The sequence below is a fragment of the Ovis aries genome, chromosome 11 (assembly GCF_016772045.2).
Source record: "Ovis aries strain OAR_USU_Benz2616 breed Rambouillet chromosome 11, ARS-UI_Ramb_v3.0, whole genome shotgun sequence".
In the NCBI taxonomy this organism is placed as follows: Eukaryota; Metazoa; Chordata; class Mammalia; order Artiodactyla; family Bovidae; genus Ovis; species Ovis aries.
This window is the reverse complement of record NC_056064.1, coordinates 7,772,699-7,796,566: the sequence shown is the minus strand read 5'-3', so window position 1 is coordinate 7,796,566 and position 23,868 is coordinate 7,772,699. Positions and strand designations below refer to the sequence as shown.

Genomic DNA, 23,868 nt, shown 5'->3' with positions numbered 1-23,868 from the left:
CCGAGCTGACACCTGCTGCTGCCGGGAAGGCAGGGAAGAGCAGGAAGGAGCCGCGCGCCCCAACAAGAAGGAAGCTCAGCCACTAATCCCCCGAGGCCCTCGCTGCAGGAGAAGAGGCTGCTGACACCCCGCCACCGCCCGCCTGGGGACGGCAGCCCACCGGCAGCCGGTTAACTGCGGCGCCCCAGATGACAGCTGCAGATCACCCAGGATGGCAAGACGCTGGGAGGACCGACCCGCAGCAGCAGGGGAGGCCAGATGCCGAAAACTCACCCCTCGCCCTTGAGAAGCTGCCAAGAAACCACTCCCCCGGAACAGGAGGTGGGTGGATGAAACGCTTGGGCTGCCCTGCACCCATCTGGAGAGCCTTCCAGGGGACAGGAAAACCTGGCTTCAGGCTTAACCTTGCCACAACTTAGCTACGTGGCCTGGGGCCACTGGCATTAACTCCCCAAGGGTCAGCTGCCTCCCCTGTGGAAAGAGCAGGCTGGATTCCACTCATTCACTGAACAGTTACTGAATGCCAGCCATCAACAGCCCTCTGCCATCAAGGGGCTTACATTCTAAGGAACAATTTTCTTAGGTCTTCTGCACCATCATAATTTTTTTTTTTTATTCTACAAAAATAATTCTATGATGACAGTATCAGCAGACATTTCTCTGGGTGCTACTTAAACAGTTCCACTTGGGGCGATCCATGATTTCCAGGTTTAAAGTAGAAGAAACTGAGGCCTGCGGGGCCAGGGTCACCCAGCTGTGACCGAAGGTAACTAAACAGGCTGAACAAATGAGATTTCCCTTAATAAAGAGATAAGGGTCTGGCCTCGGAAACTGAAGGAGGAAACTGGCCATCGCAGGTGGGGCGTGGTTTAGTCGCCAAGTCGTGTCCAACTCTTGGGACCCCATGGCCTGTAGCCCGCCAGGCTCCTCTCTCCATGGGATTTCCCAGGCAAGAACACTGGAGTGGGCTGCCATTTCCTTCTCCAGGGGAATCTTCCCAACCCAGGAATCGAAACTTTGCAAATGGATTCTCTACCACTGAGCCACCAGGGGACTGGGGGATGCCTTATTATACATGGCGATAATTAGGGTAGATGGTAAATTATGCCCAGACTCACTCTTGCCCTGAGATGCTAGGCAGCCTCCTGGTTTCTCCACACAAGGAAAAGAAACCACAAGCTCGAGCAAAACTCTTCCAGGGAGCCAACACTTCACCCAAAGAGACCAACGAAAGGGTCTCTTGATGACATGACTGATCCCAATCATTCCCGTTTCTCCAGCGGCTTCAAATGAAGTCATCTTTTTAGAGGAGTATGACCACTTTATTCTTTACAGACAGAGAGGGGAAACTCTTACATGTTTTACCAAATGAAATAATCATCCAGAGAAACAGAAAGACACAGAGCAGACCTATCTTCTTCTGATCAAAATGCACTTCGCTAATTAATGGATACTGGTCTCCAGAGAGTTTGCCCTCGACTGGTTAATAATGCCCATTACACGTCACTTGAGACGGGAACGTTCATATCGCAAAGGGGGAGAGATGGACTGCAGACTTCAAAACCCTTCCTCGGGTCGCTCGTTAAAATCCTGGTCAAAACAGACTTTTATTTATATAATACATTAGAGACTATTATGACAGTCCTAATATGAAACCTGTTCTTCACTGCTACGAATTTTCTTTCGTATTCAGTTACAGCTTCTTTCCAGCAGTCTTGTTTTAACACCTCCATGGAATATTTCTCCGGTGAGTGTTAGCAAGGAAGGACAGCCAGAGAGCAGAGAAATGAATTTTAACTGAAAGACAGGCTGACGCATCACTGACAAATGCACCACCCAGTCCCCGAGGAGGGGCACGGCTCACCTTGCCACTGGGACCCTGACACACACACCCCAATTTTGCAGGAGTTAAAAAAATAAAGAAGGCTTGAGTTAACATTCGACTCTCCTGTCGGCCAGGTTTTGGCCTCCAACACCACCTTGAGTCTGAAATTCCCCTGGTTGGGCTCAAGTTCTGTCGGAAAATAACCATTGACAAGGCAGGCGCTCTCTGCCCGCCCTGCCCCAGCAGCCAACCAGCATACCGCACCCCCAACTCCAGAACCCCTGAAAGATGCCGAGGGCTCAGACAGAGGGCCCAGTGGGCAGAGTCCACACTGGGTGACGTCCCAGGGCTGGGGAGTCACCCGCCAGGGAAGCACCAGGGCCTGGGGTGCTGGCTGCGGTCCTAGCCCCGCAGCCCAGGGACCACTCAGAGCCACACCCCTCGGCGCCCCCGAGGACAGACGCCGCAAGAGGACATAGTTCTGGGCCGGGTTACACTACTGCGCAACCTAACAATGGTTTCCAGAAACAGGAAATCCTAGCACCCAGCTCACAGGGCAGAGGTGAAGACTGAGGGCGTCCATACGCATCACGTCCCTTCCACAGCGCCTGGCACAGACACTCAGGTACCACTGCCATCATTACTAGAGCTCTCACAGGATTAGCGTCACAAAAATAACATGAAAAACACAAGGTAACCGAGCCATAATGGAAAAGAACCTGAAAACACACACACACACACACACACACACACACAAATGAATCACTGCTATACACCAGAAACTAACACAGCCACACTTCAATCAAAGAAATTAAAAAAACAGAACAGCAAGGACCAGGTATGGCATGACCACACCCTAGGTCTTCTTTCAGGCGCTTTACCTTTCTTAATTTATTTCCCACCAAAGCTCAGTGAGACGGAGAAATTGAGGTTCGAGGACGTTAAATGATTTGCCCAAATTTATACAGTTAACAAGTAGTCCGGTCGGGATCCAAACACGGGCTGTTGAACTCGAAAACAACCGTGGTGATTAAACCAACAACGATGATGCTGGCAGTGATGAAAATGAGGAGTCGCAAGGCCCGCACCCTGTGCAGACTCTCTTATTCTTCACAACCCCCTTCTGAGGGAGTCACTGTCATCAGCCCCATTTTAGAGATGAGCAACCTGAGAATAGGTGATTTCTCAGTGTTGCAGGACCTGGGATTCAGATGGAGATAATGGATAGAAAAATTGTTTGCAAAGAATGTGTATCATAAAAAGTAAGGTCTTATTATGAAATCCCTAGAATTCCATAGAAAGATGTCTTCACCAATTGGTTTAATGTTAGCTCACATCCCAAAGTCTGATAATTCACCAAAACCATCCCAGACTCTGGGGAGGGCAGGGGACACTTTGACAAGCTTGAGAAATATCCTGTCTTGTTTCAAAGTTGAAAGCATCACTGAAATACTCACCAGAATATATTAAAATAAAATATTGTCCTCCTGGTTTTAAAAAAAATGGGAGAGTTGAGGAGGAGCTACAAAGGAGAGGAGAAATCTATGGTTTGACCAAGTCAGGGATTTTTCCAGTTTCCTGCTAAAGTAACCTGATCCAAGTTCTGGGTGATCAAATGACTAACCTGGAAATTTGAAGATTCACATTTATGGAAGAAACAGCAATTCTTCCAAATCAGGAAACCCTGCTAATCCTGGAAGCCTTCTGAAACATCAAGGATCACACACTGTTTGGAAAGCAATAAACACTGAAGACAGCCCCAAAAGTTTGTGCTCAGTATAGAAATAATCTAACTCCTTTGATTCATTAATTTCTATTATTTGCTTAAGCATTAAGGGAAAAAAATGCCTTAAGAAAATATTTCACTATTTTTGTTAGAGAGAAAGGAAGTGAAGAAAAAGAAAGAATCACATGGAAGAAAGAGAGGGAGAGGAGAGAAGGAAGGAAAGAATCACATGGCAGGCTCCAACCTGAAATTCTCAAAATACCATCCCCAAGAGCCAACTATTTCTTCATTAATGTGCAAAGCCATTCCTCCCCTTGCACAACTAAAAGGTCCCACTTCTGGGAGACCATGCTTAAAGAAACAAACTGAACTGGCTAAAACCACAGCTTTATCCCTTTTATGACCTACACAGACACTTCACCTTTTCCCCTTCCCCTTAAAAAAGTACCAAGGCCACAAGAAGTGGAAAAAGCATTTCTTCCGGGATTACCCAGGGAAGAGAAAAGTATAATTTTAAAAGTGCAAATTTAGCGTGGAAGCCATAAGCCCTTTAAATCTCACCTTGGGCTTTATGCAGCTGTGTTCTCATGACCACACCTGGCAAGCTCAGTGAAAATTATGTTAACTACACACTTGGGAAACGGTGAAGGCCTATCTCAAGCCGTTCAGCAAGCCTTGCAGTACCACTCCTGCAAGGGGACAACGTTTCCAGCTCTTCTCTGCCCAGGCACCAGCCCTTGCACAAAACAGCAGCACCCTACTGGCTTCAAGTGTGCCCAGACGGACCCAGCCTACCTGAAACCAACACATCCCCCGCTTCCTGGGTCGGACTGAGGGCATCAGGGGTCTACAAAGTTGTTTTTCCAAGACAGGACAAGCTGTTCACTTAAATTCTCCTCTCCTTAAGCTCCAAGTTGTTAGACCTCAAAAGAGTACCCTCCAAAAGAATCACAAGGAAATGGCCAACTTTTCCTGATGGGATCTCAGCAATGCTTAAAAAATAAATAAAATGCTTGCATAAATATTGCAACAGACGGTGCTATGTCCTCCCAAGAAAGCACAGGTTGGTCCCTGCCCCAACATGGATGCTCAGACCCACCTGGGAATGGCTGACTAGCAGACACACGGCTATCTCCCACAGCGCCTGGCCTGGCCCCCTCCCTGCCACACGCTGGTGCCCTGGAGAAACGGGGTGCACCAGGCTTCAAAGCACCACTGCCAGTACTCTGCTTGAAATCTGAAATCCTCGGCAACCACCTCCAAGTGCTAAAATCCTGTTACTGCTTCTCCTACTTACCTTGGGTTGTGCTCGACGAGGAAATGCAACTTTGGGGTCAATCTGGGGGGAAAATGGAAAAGTAGGAGTCAGCTGCAGGATTTTGAGGGGAGAAAACCAGTCACGATTAATCGCCTAGTATTAATCACTCATTTCTCAGGCTTTGAACCCAGCTTTCAGTAACTTCTCAAATAACTCCGAAGTTTCCTTAAAGTTTGATGTAAACTTTAACAGTCCCTTCCAAAATGTAACAAACACAGCAAGCCTTTCTGAAATGCCCCACTGTGTATTTCAATGTGCAATGCTTTAACAAGCCAGTGTGTGTTCTTATTTAGGCAAGGACAATGAACATTAAACAGTACCTGCACCTAATTTGTGATGCACGGCTGGAGAAAAGATGGGAGCGTCACCATTGAGAAAAATCAAAACATGAAAATCACATGGACGGACCTTTCAGCAGTAAGTAATTGGATGGCAGTTCTTCTCCTCAATAGATAGATAACTAAACAACACAGGTGGAGAAGAGGATTCCAAGAAGTTTTAAAATTAACAACATCCAAAAAGCCCCCCATCAACATCCAACAGGATGCTCTCTGCTTGAACTAGTTCACGCATCTTTTTGCAAAGTAAAATTACCTACGATGACTCAGAAGGACAGTTCATTCTGTAGCTATACCTCAAAAGAAGTGAAGTCGCTTAGTCGCATCCAACTCTGCGACCCCATGGACTGCAGCCTACCAGGCTCCTCCGTCCACTGGATTTTCCAGGCAAGAGTACTGGAGTGGGTTGCCATTTCCTTCTCCAGCAGCTCTTCCCAACCCAGGGACTAAACCCAGGTCTCCTGCATTGTAGACAGACACTTTACCGTCTGAGCCACCAGGGATGTCTCAAAAGAAAACAGGTGTCAAAAACCTATGGAGCCTGTGCTGGTTCTTAAAATAATAATAAAAAATTAAAATAAAAGGAAACGTAGGCGCTAAAGGCACCTGGATTTTAAAAATCACAGGGGTAAAGATCTATCAACAACCTAAACCCATATTACAAAAGTAAGGCCATTATAAGGAGAAAGTAAAAGAAAAAAAAAAAATTACTGGAAAAAAAGTAGTCAGAATCTAGTTTAACAATTAGTGTATTCCCCCTACCCCAACCCCAATCTGAATGGAGAAAAAAAACTGTACTCCACGTCAGACATCTGCAGGTCTCAAGCAGGGACTGGCTTTAAAACCCCAAACAATTCCCACAGAAGCTTTTGAGCCTGATAGGCTGATTTGAGAGGGGAAAAGTTGCTGGAGAGAAAATAATATGGAGAAGGAAGGAATGAAAAAATATTCCCACTGTTAGTTTTCATTAGATTTCTAAATGTCACAAATCTTCGGGAAACCCAGAGCGTGGCAAGAATACAGCTACGAGTTAGTTATTTATCCGCTTTGGCTTTCATATTAAAATTTTCCCCTTTTAAAATGTAAATCTCAACCTTGTTTTCAGTTCTGCCACGGGGGCGGAGGGGAGAGTAATGCTTTGGGAAAAAGCACAGAGTGGGGGAAAGTCACACCAGAGCCGATTCGGTTCCCAGACTTAACATCCCCTAGGACCTAGGCGGTAAGACATAAAGATTTACCACTTTTATTAAGGTAGTTTAAAGACCTCATAAAAGTCTGCAGCATGCTTTCCACCTTTAAACATCACCTGAGAAATGAGAGATTACTTTGCAAAAACTAAAACAGACAAAAAAATCTCTAATCTAGGAAACTACCCTTTCATGGAGATTAACATTACCGCAGCTACAGGTATATTCAGCGCTGACTAGGAGCTGTCGACAGGAGAAATACAACAGATGTGGATTTTCCATGTTGTTGACCAAACATAAGACAGATATGTCTTTTCATAAACACTCCCCCAAAGTTGTTGTGTGTGGGTTTTTTTAAGTTGATCAGCACACAATTGCAACAAGCACCTTGTTTGTGGGGTAAAAGGGTGAGGAATATGTCAAGAGGAAAAGGCCAGGAGCTGGAGGAAGGTAGGGAGAAGTAAAGAAAGCAGAGCGCTTAAAAATATATATATATATATATCTAAAATTACAAAACTAGAAGCCAATTCAGAATTCCGGTATCGGGTGCTGGTAACAGCGTGTTATACCACAGTGAAAGTTCTTCCATGGGTCAAGTGTACACGCTGAGACCTCAAATGGAGAGGACAGGTCAAGAGAAAAATGGCAAATCCCAACCTTTTGTACATCCCTGTCAACTATTTTTTAAAAAACGAACGAAAAAGAAAACTACCAAAAATGAAAACATTAGTTAGTTAGGTACAGCTCTACTTACTGTAGCTACAAATCCTCTAGGAAAAAACTAGGGTACTATTTTGGATGTGAATGGCCGTTACCTAAACAAAGCTTTTAAGGTAACGGTAAACAAGATCCTCGTTTCCATGTCAATAAACCAACCGCGTCTGCCTCCTGCACTGAACGTTGAAACAAAGTCAAAAGCTAGGTTACACTAAATAATAGTGACCAAAACATGTCTACAAACAATTATCCATCTGATACGGAGGGAGACGACCCACCAGCCACCATAGAAACCAAATGCTATTTCTCCCCTGTAGGGTGGGCAGAGGGGTGGATAATAAATTACCAAATTTACCCTGAAACATCTCTCCTCTTTAATTTTATTAGCTTCGTGAAATGTCTAGCCGAGAAGTCTAGGAGATTAAAAAATCCTTCATAGGTCCGTTATCACCCTGCAAACGACTGTCCCTGAAACTAGATGACCTCAAAGTGCAAAAAGGCTGGGCCACAAGCTAGGACAAGTCTAGCTCTGTTAATAAAGCAACTTGGAATGTGGGGGGTCTTTTCTTGGGGCAGGAGGCAGTAGGAGGTACGCCTCTGACCTCCGATCAGAGACACGGTGAATCTGCAAAATCAATTCAGGGTCACCAAAGGTGGCCAGGTTTTTCTCTTCTCTATTCAGTGTTAAAAGTCAAGAGGGATTTGAAAAGATCACTTTTTCTCCTCTTTTCTTTTACAGAAGAGGAAACTGAGGCCTAGAGGCAGGGAACAGCTTGCCCAAGCTCTGCTCGGACAGCTGGGCCTAGAACCTGATTCCCTGCCCTGACCCAGTGGCCCATTACGGAGAGGTGAGTCCCCAGCAGCCTCAGGGCCCCTGCCTTGGGCAGCAGTACAAAGACCTTGCGGAACTTCTAGTAGCCAGACAGGGAAGGCAGAGGAGCCACAGTAAAAGGCAAGAACTCCTCTCCTCTCGCCACTAAATGTATTCTCATACACTGGTAGCGTCTTCCCTTCCTCTTCTGACCTTAGAGACCCATAGCCCCTCAAGACTGGATCTGAAAACCTTCTCACGCGGAAAAACCACCTACAACTTAAAGGATCTGAGAAAGGAAAGGAGAAAACAAAACAAAACACTGATACCCAAGGCCTTATCCCTTATCAGCCTTAGATTTCACACCATCTGGAGTCACCCACTGGACGCCCGGCTTCGCTCTGGGAGGTCTCCTGCCCTTCTCAAACCGAATTCCGAATCCCAAGTGCCCCCCAGGAACCTGTTGCCTGGACAGTGATTAGCGCCCCCCGGCCCCCCGGGCGGCCCTGAGACCGGCCGTGTGTGCCTTCTATAAGCCAATTCGAACGGCCACACTGGGGAAACGCGGGCAGGGCTCGGCTGACAAAGGAAAGTTGCCTCGGCCGGGTGCTGGAGTTTCTTTTCAGGGTCTTGTTGATCCGGAAGGTAGCCTCTCGCCAAGCCGACCCCTCCCCCAAGCCGAGGCCTGGCAGCATCGTGGGGGTGAGGCTGCGGAGGGCGGGGGGCAGACCCTGAAAAGAAACCCCCAAACCCCCGCGGCGGCGGCAAACTTGAGAACCCACACGAGCTCTGCTGCAGCGCGCCCGGCTCTGAGCAGAGGCAAGAGAGGGCGCTGTCTCTTTAAACGGGGCTGTCAGGGCCCGGGCGGTCCTGGAAAGGGGGCGCGCGACCACACGGAGAGGCAGCACCTACCGTCTTGGAGTCTAACTCGTGGTGGGGCTGGCCTAACACTTTATCTACACTCGCCGGGTCTGCGAACGTGACGAAACCGAAGCCTCTGAAATGAGACAAAGAGGGGGAGACACAAACAAGAGAATGTGGCACCATCGGGAGCGGCCAGGAGTGAGCCCTCGCTGCAGAACGCAGAGCCAAGGGGCCCCCACACCCCCCGCTCCCCCGTCCTCCCCATCCCCCAAGCCTTCAGCCCCCCAGGGCCCCGCAGGAAACACACCAAGGCTGAAGGGGGCAGTAGGGCGGGGGCGGGGCGCGCGGAGGTAACTTGGGGGACGCCGGTGTCCCCACTCCTTGCCCACCTCAGTTTCTCTCCTCCTCCCCCCTCCCCTTCCCTTTCTTTAACGCTTTGTTTTATTCCAAACAAGCCCCGGCACTCAGAGGAGACACAACCAGCTTTCTAAGAGGGGGGCTTAAGAGTTCGGGGCGCCGCGAGTGCACACATTAAAAAAAAAAAAAAAAAAAACTATGTGGAAAGTGAATGAAGCTGAATGTCATTTGAAACGGGAGAAAAAGAAGCGAAGGGGAAAATGACTTAAAGCGCAGATGTGGACATCCCTGTATCCAGAGTTCAGCACCAATTAACAATAACCTTTGGGGTTAATGGGAAGGGAGGGGCGGGGGGAGATGGAGCGACGTTCGAAACCAGCCACATGCCTGAGCCCCGTTCTAAATCCGCTTAGCTACTTCCGAAGACACCTCCAAAAATAACACTTAAACTTTGTTCTGAAATAAAGACAAAATCCAGAAGGGGATGGTTTACCTGGAGCGTTTCGTAGTGGGATCTCTCATGACCATACATTCTCTAATTTCTCCAAATTTGCTAAAATAGTCTCTAAGGCTATCTGTAGAGAGAGAAAGAGAGAGATGGGGGGGGGGGGGGGGGAGAGAAGGTGTGGAAAAAAAAAAAAGCAATGCAAATTCTGATCAAGGACAAAACCCAAAAGTAGTTTTCTGTTGTTATTCTGGGGGTTTTTTTGCACACGCGGGGGAAATTCGGCAACAGAGGTCGCGTAGAGGGCTCGGAAAGGATTTGCTATTTAAAAAAATAACCTTGCACAGGAGAAGTGGGGAGCCAATGGCGGGGGGGGGGGTTCCTACACCAGGATAACAAAGAGCAATAAAGAAGCCAAGAAGGGGGGGGACCCGGGCGTGCCCCCCTCCCTCCCTTACCTGGTGAGGTCTGCCAGCTGAGTCCGCCGATAAACATTTTACTGGAGGGAGAAAACATAACAGAAGTGAGCACCGATGTCAGATCGGCCATTTTGACGTGTAACTTACAAAAGCTAAAGGAGAGCGGGGGGGAGCGCGCGAGCGGGAGCCGGGAGGTGGGCTGGGGGAGCGGGCGCCGGCCGAACGCCACCCCGAGGTGCGCGGCTCCCCGGGGGGGGGCTGCCGGCGGGCCGGGGGAGGGCTCCGGAGGGGCCGGGCGCCGCGCTCCGCCGGCCCCGCCGCGGCCAGGGGAGCGAGCCGGGGAGGCGCGGGGCGCAGCGGCTGGAAACTTACCCGGGGTCGTGCTGCGAGTCGTTGGCGCCGCCCGAGCCGCCCGGGCCCCCGTTGGCCTCCATAGCTGCGCCCCCCCCCCCCCCCACCCCCGGACACCGAGCCGCGCGGCGATCGGAGCGCAGCGGCGGCCGGCCCCGAGCCCGAGACCTCCCGCTCCCTCCGCCCTCCGCCTCCTCCCCCCGCCCGGCTCTCCGAGTCCCCGCGAGCGGCGGAGCCGGGGCCGCGCCGAGAGCCGTCACACGTGGGCTCGGCTCCGCTCGGGCCCGCGGCTCGCACACCCCCCGCCCCGCCCCCGCGCCCCCCCCGCCCCCCGCGCACGTGGGGCGGGGTTCTAGAACGTCGTGTAACCAATGCCGCTGACGTCACGGCCCCCGCGGACCCCGCCCGCCGGCCCGCGCGCGCTCCCCTGGCCCCCGCGCCCGGACTCGGGGGGCGGCCCGCGCGCCCCGCGACCGCGGGGGCCCCGCCTCCGGGCGGGCCGGCCGCTGGGGGGGGGCGCACCCCGACTTCCCCGGGGTCACATGGGCTCCGGGGGGCGGGCGCGCCGGGAAAGGGGGAGGCGCGGGGAGCTCGCTGCCTGCCTGCCTGCTCGCTCGAGCCGGGGACGAGACGCCCCCCACCTCTCCGGCTCGGCCTCTCCATCCAAGTTCCCGGTCCCCGGCCGCCCGGATCCGGGGATGGCAACCGCCGCCCGCCCGCCTCTGCGCCCTTTTTTCCAGCCGCCGCGCAGAAATTTAGGTCAAGGACGTCGGGATCAAACCCAAACCCTGGCGCTCCTCGGGCGCTCCCGGAGACCCCCAGGACGAGGGGCGGGGGGCTTTCAGGATGGTGCGGACACCCTCCGCACAAACCCCAGCCACAAGTTTTATTTTCCTTTCGCGCTGGAAGTTCTGTCTGGCTCTCGATCCACACCGGCACGTCTTGCGCGGCTCCCCGCCCTTCCCCGGCAGAGGTACGAATCCGTGCCCGGGGAAGGTTATTTTGGAACTTTGAGGAAACGGACGCGATTCCAGTGGTGAGAAAAGGCCGAAGGAAGGGTTTCCGCGTTAATCAGACGGCGCTTTAAAAAATATAATAAAATAGGTTTATAGGGGTCAAGGTCAAATGATTGGAGTTTAAATCAAAATTTTTTGTATAGTAAGAAATAGTTTTGAGAGCATCTCTGGGAGGGCCGGAAAGGGTGGTTATTTCAGAAAACCCCTCTCCATCCAGTTTGTGCTTTATAGATAGATAGATAGATAGATAGATAGATAATTGTTTTATTCTGTTTCTATGCCGAGATAGTAAAATACACAAGACGTAAATAGCCCAAGCCCCCCACCATCTGGGGATGTGGCTGACGGTGGCAGAGGGCTTCAAACACACCCGCGCCACTTTGGGAGCAGTGTGGTGCCGCACAGATCCTGGCGCGCAGTAGACGCTTAATAAATGCTGGTGTTGATCTTTGCCGGCACTGAAAACTTCTAAAAACCGATTTTGTAGCTTCCCAGAAACATGGCACGCTTCTCCAGCTGATTTCAGACTAGCCAAATTCAGGCTGGATTCAATTTATAGAGTATTTAAAACAATAAGGATATAATTATCCTTATTGTTTTAAATTATTACAATAAATTGAGTTAACGTGGCATGAGGGGCAACATAAAGTTGTGGTTCATCAAGTACTAAATTAATGTTAAGCATGAATTGATGCCCAATTAACACTTTTCCGTTCATTTTCCTGGGATTAGGACACAAGGAGGTACACTCAACACCAAAACTGCAGCAGGTCTGCTGTGGGTCTTGGAAAAGCGGACTATGAAAAATCCCAACATCAACCAAAGCCTTGATCTCCCTGTCTCCTCAATTGGGGTAATTCTGTCCTTTACAGACTTGATAGGGTGAGCGAAGTGATTGAAATGAACACGTAAAAGTCCCTTTTTCACTGCATGCCTATATGGGTTGTGCTTATTATCAATAATTCAGTTCAGTTCAGTTCAGTTGCTCAGTCGTTTCGGACTCTTTGCCACCCCATGGACCCCAGCACAGCCAGGCCTCCCTGTCCATCACCAAATCCCAGAGTTTACTCGAACTCATGTCCATTGAGTCGGTGATGCCATCCAACCATCTCACCCTCTGTTGTCCCCTTCTTCTCCCGCCTTCAATCTTTCCCAGCATCACGGTCTTTTCCAGTGAGTCAGTTCTTTGCGTCAGGTGGCCCAAATCATATCAATCATTACTTCATACAATTTTTAGAAAGCACTTTAAAACTTTAAACCAGAAGCCCAAGCATTTTCCAATTCATTCCAAGCTGCTTCCCAAATCATCTGGGGTCCCATGTGTTGAAAACCCAGTTGTTACTATGTTGATTGCTTATTATGATTATTCTCAATAACAAAATGCAGACAACAGAGCTCATGGGATTTTGTGGCGGATTTTTGCCTTAGAACCACAGGTCATAGGTGCTGAAAAGGCCCGTCCTGATCCAGCCCCCTCATTTTACATCAGGGGCCGGGAGGAGCAAAGCTTACCGGATTACACCCTGCCCCCACCTGTCAGTTCCCTGAAGGGGGTCTGGTCATCAGTCTCATGCCCTTTGGCTCGGCTGCATGTATATTTATGCCTGTCCTTTACAAGGCGAGAGTGAAGTGCCCTTGTTCCCTGTTGTAGACCTACACAAGCTGAACTGAATTAAACTGAGAGAGGTGCTAGCCCTGCAGTTAGAAAGAGAAAATTAGACCTTAAATCACTAATACTACATTGTTTTATTTACTTTTAACACATGCAGTAACATTTATTCTTCTTGGTCTAAAGGTCTGAGTTCGGGCAAATGAATGGAGTCACATACCCGTAACCATAGACAGGTTCCAGGAAAAGTCTCAATGTCCGAAAACTTCACTCTTGCTTCTCTTAGTTTATTATCATCATGCATTTCTCCTCCAGCTTATTCCAGCTTATATAGCCCCAGGGTCAGGAGAATCCTAGGAGCACACCAGTCCTCCACCCTCTTAAAGCCTCGATAGCCCATGACACTGTTGGGCACTCCCTTCTTGTAACTCACTGTTCCCTCGGCATCCTTGATGCCTGCATTCTCCTGACTTGCCTCCTTCCTCTCCAGCCTCCCTTCCTCTCTTTGCCCTGACTTCTCCTCCTCTGCCTTTCCTTTAAATAGTGGTGTTCATTCTCTCCCTCAACTATACACCCTTATTTACCTGAGATTCTCCGAAGGATGGGTTAAATACCACCTACCTTCTGATGCCAGTCAAATTAAAATCTCTAGCCTGATCTCCCCACGGAACTCCAGACTGGTTAATTTCCTATTCATCATTTACATTTAGCCTCCCTAAAGACACCCCAAACTCAGCTTGTCCAAAAACACAGGCATGCTCATTTCCCTAAACGTGAACCTCTTTAAAAGTTCACTTGATGAAGAGAGAGAGAGCCCCAGGCATCTTAGAGACCAGGTTGGCTCCTTTCCAGGTTGACACCTTCCCATGTGCAATCCATCACAAATCTCTATTGGTGTTACTTTCACGATGTCTCGCAAATTCACCTTTCCTGGCACTGCATCTCAGATCTCCCACTAGAGCCCCGGAAGTTGCCTCCTAAACACCCTTCCCACATCGGTTCTTACTCCACTAATATGTCTGGAAAGTATTCCTTGACCTCTGACCCAGCTGAATCCCCGTCAGTATGCACTGTTATCCTGCTAAAATGTCCTCTGTGTACCCTACTCTGTGTGATCATTTGCTTCATTGCTCATCTCCTCCATTAAGCCATAATGCATTTCTGCTCTCCAAGTATTAATATTAGCGCAGAGCCCACTGGTGCATGGTTGACGCTCAGCAAATATTTGTTGAAAGAATCAAAGTATGAATGCATGAGGGACAACTTCTAATTTCATTGTAGGAACTTTTGTATCCGTGTCCGTAAGTCAACCAGGCTGCAGTTTTCCCTTCTCATATTGCCTTTCTCTGGTTATACTGGCCTCATAAAATGATCTGGTAAGTGTTCCTTCTTTTTCCATTTTCTTGAACAGTGTGTATAAAATTGGAATTACATGTTCCTTGGCTATTTGGTAGAACTTGCTGGTAAAATGTCTGGCTCTGAGAGAAACATTTCCTAGGTTGATTTTTAACTACTGATTCCATTTCTTTGATGCCTGTGGATCTCTTGATAGATTTTATATTCTTCCTGACTCAATTTTTACTCATTATATTTTTCAGGGAAATTGTCCATACCATCTAGGTTTTCAGATTTATTAACAAAATGATGTTCATAGTTTTCACTTAATGTATTCTCATCTCTGCTGCATCTATCCATACTCTCCATTCTTTTGCATTCCGTATATTATTGTATGTGTCTCTTTTCTGGATCCATTGTGCCTGAGGTCTCCCTATTTTTATCTAGTGGTTCTTTCTACTAGTGTTTGCAGAGAATCAACTTTTAATTTGGTTAATACTATTTTTTGTTTCATTAATTTTTACTCATATAATATTATATATATGTTATATTATTACATTAAGAATATATACCATATATAAAAATAAAATTGTGTATTGTTAATGTATCATATTCTCTTTGTTCTATTCTCTGAATCTATTTTGTTGTCTTTAAAAAAATTATTGGTGCCTTAAGTAATTAATTTTCAGCCTTCTGGGGTTTTTAACATTTAAGGCTATGGATTTCACTCCAGGTGCCACTCAAACTACATTCCACAAGATATATAGAATTTTTATTACCATCCCAGGCAAAGAATGTTTAGATTTCAAGTATGATTTCTTCTTTGCCTCAGTACACATACATTTTTACATTTCTAAACACAAGTTTTTATTTTGATTTTTAATTATTTAAAAATCTGGTCTGACTTCAGAGAGGTGGTATGTAAAGGAGAGTCTTTATTATTTGTCGAGATTTGCTTTGGTAAATAGTCAGTTTTTATAAATACTCCATGTGGTATACTTTGGAATACTTTGTTATATAGCATTCTATATGAATCTATCAAACCAAGCTTGTTAATTATATTACCCAGATTTCCTGTAGCCTTACTAATATCTATCACTTTCTATAGTAATACAGTAAAATCTCCTTATATGACTACATTTGCCAACACCTACTATAAATCCTTCAAATTTTCCTCTGTATTTTGAAAGTATTTGATAAGGTACATCAAAAAGGGGTGTGAAAATCTCCTAATATAACTACAGTTTTCTATTTTTTATATTTTATTTCTCATTTTGCTTTGTGTTTTAATAGTGATTGTTTCTTTAATACATGCACAGATGATCTTTAACCTTAGTGCTTTTGGCTTTAAAGTCTACTCTGCCTGCAATAAATAAATCTCTCTAACTTTTGTTAGCATTTGTCTGGCATAATTTTCTCCATCTTTTGCTTTCAACCTTTCTATGTCTTTAATTTTTAGGTAAGTTTCCTATAAACAGCATACAGTTGGACCTTGTTCTTTTATTTATTGGGTTGACTGGTAAGTCTAGTTCATTTACATTTAATGTAATTACTGATATTTTTAATGAACCTTGGAGGCACAAAACTGTATCAGTTACGATCTCTGGCATAAATATACTCTCATCATTATGTATATCCGTGGCCTTATTTCATTTTTTCCTATTATGAACACTTATAAACCTACTATTCAACTCGAGAACAAAACAGTAATGGTGACTGCCAACTACTTATGTGCTACTGCCCTATCTGTTTGCTCACCTAAAGAAACCGCAGTCTCAATCTTGTAGGTATTATTCTTTTTTGCTTTTTAAAAAGTTTTACCAAATTTTTATCATATACTTGGTTTAAAACTTATGAAAATGTTCTAAGGGCTCTCTTTTTTACTCAACATGGTTTTATTAAGATTCAACTAGATTGTTGCATCTGGCTGTAGTTCAGTACTTTTCGGAGTTGTATGATATTCCATTTCTGACTATGCCACCAATTGCTTTGTTCATTTTCTTGCCATAGATAAGCCTTTGAGTTGTTCCAGTTTTTTGCTTTTACAAGCAGTGGTTGATAAACAGTCTTGTCTTCTAGTGTATGTGGGCAAAAATTTCCCTTTGGAGTCGCTACTGGGTCATGAGGTATCTGATGCAAAATAACGCCAAATTGTCTTCCAGAGCTGCTCTTCTAATTTCTACTCCCCTAGCAGCAGCAGCAGAAGCAGTGTATAAGACAGCCTGTCGATCTGCTGCTTTCTGACATTTGGAACTGGGGTCTCAGTTTTGCGCCTTTTATTTTGCTTTCTCTAGGTTTTTTGTTGACTTCCTTTCTTTTCTTCTATTGAACTGATGAAGAATTCTTTTTTTTTCCCCTTTTCCTCTTTAACTGGTTTAGGAGTTGTAAGATACATTTCTATTCCTTTAGTGATTACTTTGCAATTTTTAACATGGACACTTAATACAGCCTCCCTAAAACTCTAAAACCAAGCAGAGAATTATTCAACTTCAATTGCATTCTCCCTCTTACATGTAATTGCTTCTTCTTTTAGACCCACCTGGTTTTTATACCCCTAAATTTACTCACTGCTGTCATCTCAGTTTTATACATTGTTTAGATTTGCCTGTATTTACCATTTTGTTCATCTTTGTTTCCAGCACGTTTTTCTCCCTTTTTCCTAGGTACCAGCCCTTTCCCTTGAAACATATCTTTTAATCGTTTTTCGGGTTTGAGGGGAGGTTATGTGAGTGACATGCTTTCTCCATTAGTATAAAATTGCCTTATTTCACTCTTACCCTTGAACGACGATTTCTCTGGGTGTAGAATTCTAGATTGAAAGTTATTTTACCCTTTAGCACTTGTTTTTTTAATATGTCATGTCTTCTTGTTTTTATTTATTGTTGAGACATTTGCTGTCAGTCCAAATGTCATTCCTTCATAGGTAATCTTTTTTCTTTCTGGTTTTAAGATTTTTCTCTTGGTCTTTGGCTTCCTGCATTCTCACCATGCTGTGTTCAGGTGTGAATCTCTTTTATTTATATGGTTCAAGGTTCACTGCCTATCCGAAAATCCCAGGATGCACGTTTCTGGTCAGATCCGTAGCACTGTCCGCCGTCATCTATGTAAATCCCGTCTCTCTTGCACTGCCTCTGTTCTGTCCTGCTGCTGCTGCTGCTGCTGCTGCTGCTAGGTCGCGTCAGTCTTGTCCGACTCTGTGCGACCCCGCAGACGGCAGCCCGCCAGGCTCCCCCGTCCCTGGGACTCTCCAGGCGAGAACAGTGGAGTGGGTTGCCATCTCCCGCTCCAGTGCATGAAAGTGAAAAGTGAAAGTGAAGTCGCTCAGTCGTGTCCGGCTCTTAGCGACCCCATGGACGGCAGCCTACTGGTGCTCGTATTAGGTGTATAACGCACCTTGTCTTTCCATGCGGTATGTGTGTTTGTGCTCAGCTGTGACCCACTCTCTGAGACCACATGGGCTGTAGCCCGCCAGGCTCCTCTGTCCGTGGAATTTTACAAGAATACTAGAGTGGGTTGCCAGTTCCTCCTCCAGGAGATCTTCCTGATCCAGGGATCCAGCCCGAGTCTCCGGTGTCTCCTGCGTTGGCAGGCAGATTCTTTGCCACTGAGCTACCTGAGAAGCCCCTCCGTGCAACATGCCTGAACTTTTCTCTCAGACCTTCTATCGCTTTCACGCTTTGTGCTGCTGCTTGGACGTTTTCTTCAGATCCACTTGCCATTTTTCCTTTAGCTGCATCTAACCTGTCGTGTAACTCGTCCATTGAGCTTTTCATTTCAATGACTCGATGTGTCATTTCCAAAACTTCTGTTTAGTCATCTTTCAAATCTACCATTTTTTTAATAGTTACGTAATTTTCTCACAGTTCCAAATGTTCTTTATGTCTTTGATAATTTTAAACTGACTTATTGCACAGTCTGTCTGATGGTTCTGTTGTTTGAGGTTCTTGGAATTCATATCTACTACATCTTGGCTACGGTGGATTGTATCCATGTATGTTTTGTAGATTAATGTTGGGTCAGTATTTTCATCTTTATTTTTCACCTTTGGGGTTCCTGGACCGTACAGGAGAGGTACATTTCAGTTCCAGTTTCTGGGTAAATTACAGCCCAGAACACTGGGCTAGAGTCCCAAATCCTCAGCAAAGACTCCTCTCCACTTTTAACTTATGCCAAGACAAATTTTCTTGTCTCTCTGTGCCGCTAGGGAGATTTTCATCCAGTGAATTATTTCTGTAGTGATTCATCCCTTTGAGGGTTCCAGATTTCTCTGGGGATCTCGGTTCCATCTCCCCAGTTTAACAGATCCCAATGCAGTCTCCTTTCCATTCTGATGCTTCTTTCCATTCCAGCCTTTCAAGGCCAAGCACACCTGCCTGCAACCAGCTCCACGGCCTCCTCTTTGCTCAGCTCCTCCTTGCTGCCATCTCCCTCTTGTTTCTGGCACTAGAGACGTTTTCTTTTGTCCCATGAGCTCATTTGAATGGGTGCTTACTGCATCTTGACCAATATTTATGCTGCTGCTGCTAAGTTGCTTCAATCGTGTCCAACCCTGTGCGACCCCATAGACGGCAGCCCATCAGGCTCCCCCGCCCGTGGGATTCTCCAGGCAAAAACACTGGAGTGGGTTGCCATTTCCTTCTCCCATGCATGAAAGTCAAAAGTGAAAGTGAAGTCACTCAGTCGTGTCTGACTCTTAGCAACCCCATGGACTGCAGCCTACCAGGCTCCTCCATCCATGGGATTTTCCAGGCAAGAGTACTGGAGTGGGGTGCCATTGCCTTCTCCAACCAATATTTATACATGGTGTTTATTTATAAACCAGTATTTCTAGTGGGAGGATTTTGAAGTTATTTAGTCTGCCATATTGCCAGAAATGGAAACTCACTTCCATTTAATTTTTTGTATCTTCCATTCCAGATTCATTTTCTCTTAGAATACTGTGGCATCTAGGACTTCAGAATCTTTTTTTTTTTTCTAAACGATACTCTATGGGTGAGGCAGCATTAGAATTATCTCAAATGAGGCAAATAGTGGTCAGTGTAGCTATTCACTATAATCCCTGGAGAACTTCATAAAATACTGAAGTTCTTGGTTAAAATACTAAAATACTTGGTTCCACCTACAAGATTCTGATTTAATTTTTCTGGGGGACAGTGTGCACAGTGATCTTTTTTAAAACTTCTCAAGTGATTCTAATGTGCCACCAAGGTTGAACGTGCCTGTTTGAAAACACACTGATGAAACAAACAGACCATAATATTCTCTGGGCCCCACCCCAGATTGCCTGATTTATTTTGTCTGAGGGGAGCCCCAGACATCTCTTTTTTCTTTTTTTAAAAAATGTCCCTGATAATTGTAGTGTGGATCCAGAGCTAACGATTTACCTGGGCACATCCAGGCAGAAGGGAGGAGGTAAGTAAAGTTAGAGCTGGAATCATGAGCAGTGATCTAGGCGAACAGTTCCTAGTTGTCTGCACAGCCGTCCATGGGACTCCTGGGGAGCTTTTTCATTTTACAGATTCCTGGCGATTGTGACCTGGTAGATTTAATGTGAGGCCGGAGAGCCTTTTATTACCCAGAAGACTGTGGTGGCCCACTAGGTTTGGAAACCACTCAGCTAGCCCAGTCTTGTTTGACAAAGGAGGAAACCAGCCCTGAGAGAAGTGTTTTGGGGGGGTTTTTTTCCCCTCAAGGTCGCTGAGCTGATTAAGAAGAAAGCTGACTCCTACCTTCCAATCTTGTGTCCATTTCATCTGCTTCCAAACATAAAGCCGCCTGTTGCTTTTGCAAGATCTTGGCTGGTTTAAAAAGGTAGATTCGGGATTTGTGTGCAGGGATTTCAGGAATGTGGGGTCTTCTGGTTTGTTTTGTGTGTGCATGGCACAGGAGATGGGAAACAAAGCAGTCTGCTGCCTTGCATGAAGGTTCTTCTAGTAGCCAGGCGACCTCGAGCGGAAAAGCCACCCTCAGTCTCCAGTACCCCATCTGTAAACTGTGGGTCATGATGGTTTTAAAGTATCTTGGTCCTCCCGCAGGAGGCGGAGCCTAATCTTCCCACTCCCACCCCGGGCCCCCCAGCGTGGGCTGTACTTAGTCACTGGGTTCTGATGAATAGGATGAGGAGGAAGTGATGGTGGATGAATTCCAAGGCTGGATCAGAAAAGGCACCTGGCTTCCGCCTGGCTCCATCTCTCAGGTCACTCTAGGGAAAGCCAGCTTTCATGCCATCAAGATGCTCAAAGAGCCTGATAGACAGGCCCACATGGAGAAGACTTGCAGTTTCCTGTTGGCAACCTGAACTAGCCTGCCAGGATTGTGAGACAACCTTAAAACCACATCTGCCAGCCCCACCCCAGCCTTCAGATGACAGCTGCCCCCGCTCACACTCAACAGGAACTTCCCTAGTAACCTGGAGCCAGAACCTTCCAGCTAAGCCACACCCAATTCCTGCCCCTCAGAGACATTCAATACTTGTTTAAAACTACTAAGTTTTGGACTGGTTTGTTACACAGAATAAATGACAAATACAGAGATTCTTGGGTTTCCCTGATAGCTCAGTTGGTGAAGAATCCGCCTGCAATGCCGGAGACCCCAGTTCGATTCCTGGTCGGGAAGATATCCCTTGGAGAAGAGATAGGCTACCCACTCCAGTATTCTTGGGTTTCCCTTGTGGCTCAGCTGGCGAAGAATCCACCTGCAATGCGGGAGACCTGGGTTCAATCCCTGAGTTGGGAAGATCCCCTGGAGAAAGGAAAGGCTACCCACTCCAGTATTCTGGCCTGGAGAATTCCATGGACTCTGTAGTCCATGGGGTCACAAAAAATCGTACACGACTGAGGGACTTTCACTTCACCACAGAGATACTTAAATAACACATGGAAATAGAGCTGCTTACCTCATAGGTTTGCCGCAAGACTCGTGCACTAACGTTTACAGAGTGCTTTAGTTAGACTCTGGCCAAATGAACTGTGTACTAGATATAAAGAAGGGATTGCATATTATTAATGTTATCAGATTGCAACACATTTCATGTTCAATTACCTGCAGTGCTCTTTCTGGAGCATCGCTTTGCTCATCTGCTTATCCCCACTGCACACTTGTAAAAGGTCACTGTCAAGATACAAAAGTATAGGTATGATTTAAATGTCTTGACTCAGTTACTAACAACCGTGAGCATGTTTTCAAATTGGAAAAGCAAGATCCATTTAAACTCACTGTTTTTCCGCAAAAGGCTCTTTGTTTACTTTCTGGTATTGCATTTCACTGGCAGGCCCAGTGCCTCTCTGATTAAAGAGTTTGTTCACTTTATCTGTCTCCTGTAGCTTCACAAGCCTTACTCTTAAGAACAGACATGGCAGACTTTGCACCAAAACACCAAACCATACTTTTAACCAGAAAATATTTAGTAAAGTGAATTTTTATTTATGAAAAGTCCACCAAGCATAAATTACTTGTCTGAAAGTAATGGGCTCTTTGTAGCTCCTTAAATAAATAAATAGCTTCTTTTCTCAAGTGTTGTGACTTTTGAGCATGCTCAAATTCAGGGCTAGTTTGTTTTCTTCCAGGAAATAAAAAATAAGCGTGTGCGTCAGATCCTAAATCAGTCTTTCTTCTAGAAATGCATAATGTGAGAAGGGCTTGCCAGGTGACTCAGTGATTAAGAATCCGCCTGCAGTGCAGGAGACACAGGAGACATTGGTTCCATTCCTGGGTGGGGAAGATCTCCTGGAGAAGGAAATGGCAACCCAGGAAATCCCATAGACAGAGGAGCCTGGTGGGCGACAGTCCACGGGGATGCAAAAGATTCAGACGCAGTTGAGCATAATATGGGAAAGCCAAGGTCGTTTCCTTCCGACTGTCACACTGGAGATATATAGTATCTGGAAAAGCATGAAAAAAGGCAGAGGATGTGAGACTGAGAAAAAGGAAAATTATATTTTTCAAACACTCTTTACTGATCTAACACAAATATCTTTATCTGTAATTTATTTAGTCCTAACTAAATTTGTTTATTTGTTTGATACATTTGGAGGCATAAAAGTTCCCTTTATTTAATAGATGGAGAAAATTACTTTTGTTTCATTATTTTTTTCCAAAGTGGGAGGGGATATGCATAAAAGCTCTCTAATGGAGGCAGAGGAATGTGTTTAGTCAAAAATTTTCCTTCTTTCCTTTTCCATTTCCACATTGGACACAGGTAGACACCTGGTGTTGTGGTTGCTCTCTTTTTTTAAACTTTAAAATTTTTCTTTAAAAACGTTTTTATTTTTAAATGTAAAAATTTTACCTTTTAATATTCATTAAGAATATGGTTTTCCAGTGGTCATGTATGGATATGAGAGTTGGACTATAAAGAAAGCTGAGCACCGAAGAATTGATGCTTTTGAACTACGGTGTTGGAGAAGACTTGAGAGTCCCTTGGACTACAAGGAGATCCAACCAGTCCATCCTAAAGGAGATCAGTCCTAGGTGTTCACTGGAAAGACTGATGTTGAAGCTGAAACTCCAATACTTTGGCCACCTGATGTGAAGAGCTGACTCATTTGAAAAGACCCTGCTGCTGGGAAAGATTGAGGGCAGGAGGAGAAAGGGACAACAGAGGATGAGATGGTTGGATGGCATCACCGACACAATGGACATGGGTTTGGGTGGACTCCGGGAGTTGGTGATGGACAGGGAGGCCTGGTGTGCTGCGGTTCATGGGGTCTCAAAGAGTTGGACATGACTGAGCGACTGAACTGAACTATTTTATTATTGTTATTATTTTTTATCTTTTGGCCAAACTGCACAGAATGTGAGATCTTGGATCTTACTTCCCTGGTCAGGGATCAAACCCATGCCCCCTGCATTGGCAGCACAGTCTTATGCTCTGGACCACCAGGCAAGTCTTTCTGTTCTCTTTTGTTCCCTCTGCCTTCCTCTTTCCTTATCTCCAACTCAGAATTATCAGGTTAAGCAGGGCGAACGCTCCCTGCACACCTAGCTGAATGAGAACAGGTTGCACCCCTAATAAATCAATATCATGTACTGAGTGGCCACAACGGAGTATCCTTGCAGCCACCGTGGGGACTGGGTTGGAACTCTAAATTCTTCAGAAGTTGCAGGAAGTGGACGGTAGCTTGGGGTTGGGTGAGAGGCTGGCTCCAGTCCCTCTGGGTGACAACATCCTCCAGATGACACCGTCTGCCATCCTGGTGAGCCCCTCCGCAACCACAGCTCTCTTATGTAGTGTGGTACGGTAGGCGCAAGAGAGAAGCATCAGGAATTAAACAGAAAGCCACCGTTCTCATTAAGAATATCCCAGGGCTGCTCTCCCACATACCTTAAAGCTGTTGAACTGCTCGCAGTTTGTCATTCTATCGTCATTATTCTTACACATGTAGGTAAATATTTTATTAAACGTCTTCACTGCTTGGCAGTGACTGGGCCCTTTGCCTCCTAGCCTGGCCGGCACCCAGCACTGCCTGGGCGGGTGGGTGGGCAGTGGGCTCTGTGAACACTCCACGGTGTTAATGGAGTAGCAGTGCTCTCTACCTGGAAACCATTTTCT

At 46.3% G+C, this 23,868-nt stretch overlaps 2 protein-coding genes across 14 annotated transcripts in view; one reads left to right on the top strand and one right to left on the bottom strand.

Annotated features, from left to right (window-relative positions):
• MSI2 (musashi RNA binding protein 2) overlaps nucleotides 1-10,453 on the bottom strand; it is a 398,837-nt gene extending 388,384 nt beyond the window's left edge. For all 11 annotated transcript variants that reach the window (XM_060394727.1, XM_060394729.1, XM_060394728.1 and 8 more), the window contains exons 1-5: nucleotides 10,380-10,453; nucleotides 10,047-10,087; nucleotides 9,637-9,718; nucleotides 8,835-8,919; nucleotides 4,849-4,890 (exon numbers count right to left, since the gene is read on the bottom strand). In XM_060394727.1, the coding sequence (XP_060250710.1) occupies nucleotides 4,849-4,890; nucleotides 8,835-8,919; nucleotides 9,637-9,718; nucleotides 10,047-10,087; nucleotides 10,380-10,441 (312 nt within the window). In that variant the 5' untranslated portion in view covers nucleotides 10,442-10,453. The remainder of the gene's footprint in view (nucleotides 1-4,848; nucleotides 4,891-8,834; nucleotides 8,920-9,636; nucleotides 9,719-10,046; nucleotides 10,088-10,379) is intronic.
• Nucleotides 10,454-10,728: 275 nt separating this feature from the next.
• On the top strand, nucleotides 10,729-23,345 carry LOC105612366 (uncharacterized). 3 transcript variants are annotated; one of them, XR_009595304.1, is made up of 5 exons: nucleotides 10,729-11,394; nucleotides 12,107-12,256; nucleotides 14,265-14,359; nucleotides 15,778-15,837; nucleotides 22,639-23,345. XR_009595304.1 is itself a non-coding variant. In XM_042255255.2 (4 exons), the coding sequence occupies exons 1-3, from the start codon at nucleotides 10,730-10,732 to the stop codon at nucleotides 14,353-14,355; spliced, it is 906 nt and encodes a 301-aa protein (XP_042111189.2). In that variant the 5' UTR covers nucleotide 10,729; the 3' UTR covers nucleotides 14,356-14,359; nucleotides 22,639-23,345. The 3 variants fall into 3 exon arrangements, 1 of the variants encoding a protein (XP_042111189.2); XR_009595305.1 differs by having other exon boundaries at nucleotides 10,910-11,331; XM_042255255.2 differs by lacking the exon at nucleotides 15,778-15,837.
• Nucleotides 23,346-23,868: the final 523 nt, after the last annotated feature.

Bases quoted from the DNA above. Each gene is read 5' to 3' on its own strand.
- LOC105612366 (XM_042255255.2), top strand. From the start codon at position 10,730: ATGCCGCTGACGTCACGGCCCCCGCGGACCCCGCCCGCCGGCCCGCGC. The intron at 11,395-12,106 runs GTGAGAAAAGGC...TCCTGGGATTAG, and splicing joins AAACGGACGCGATTCCAGTG to GACACAAGGAGGTACACTCA. The intron at 12,257-14,264 runs GTGAGCGAAGTG...ATTTCATTGTAG, and splicing joins TCCTTTACAGACTTGATAGG to GAACTTTTGTATCCGTGTCC.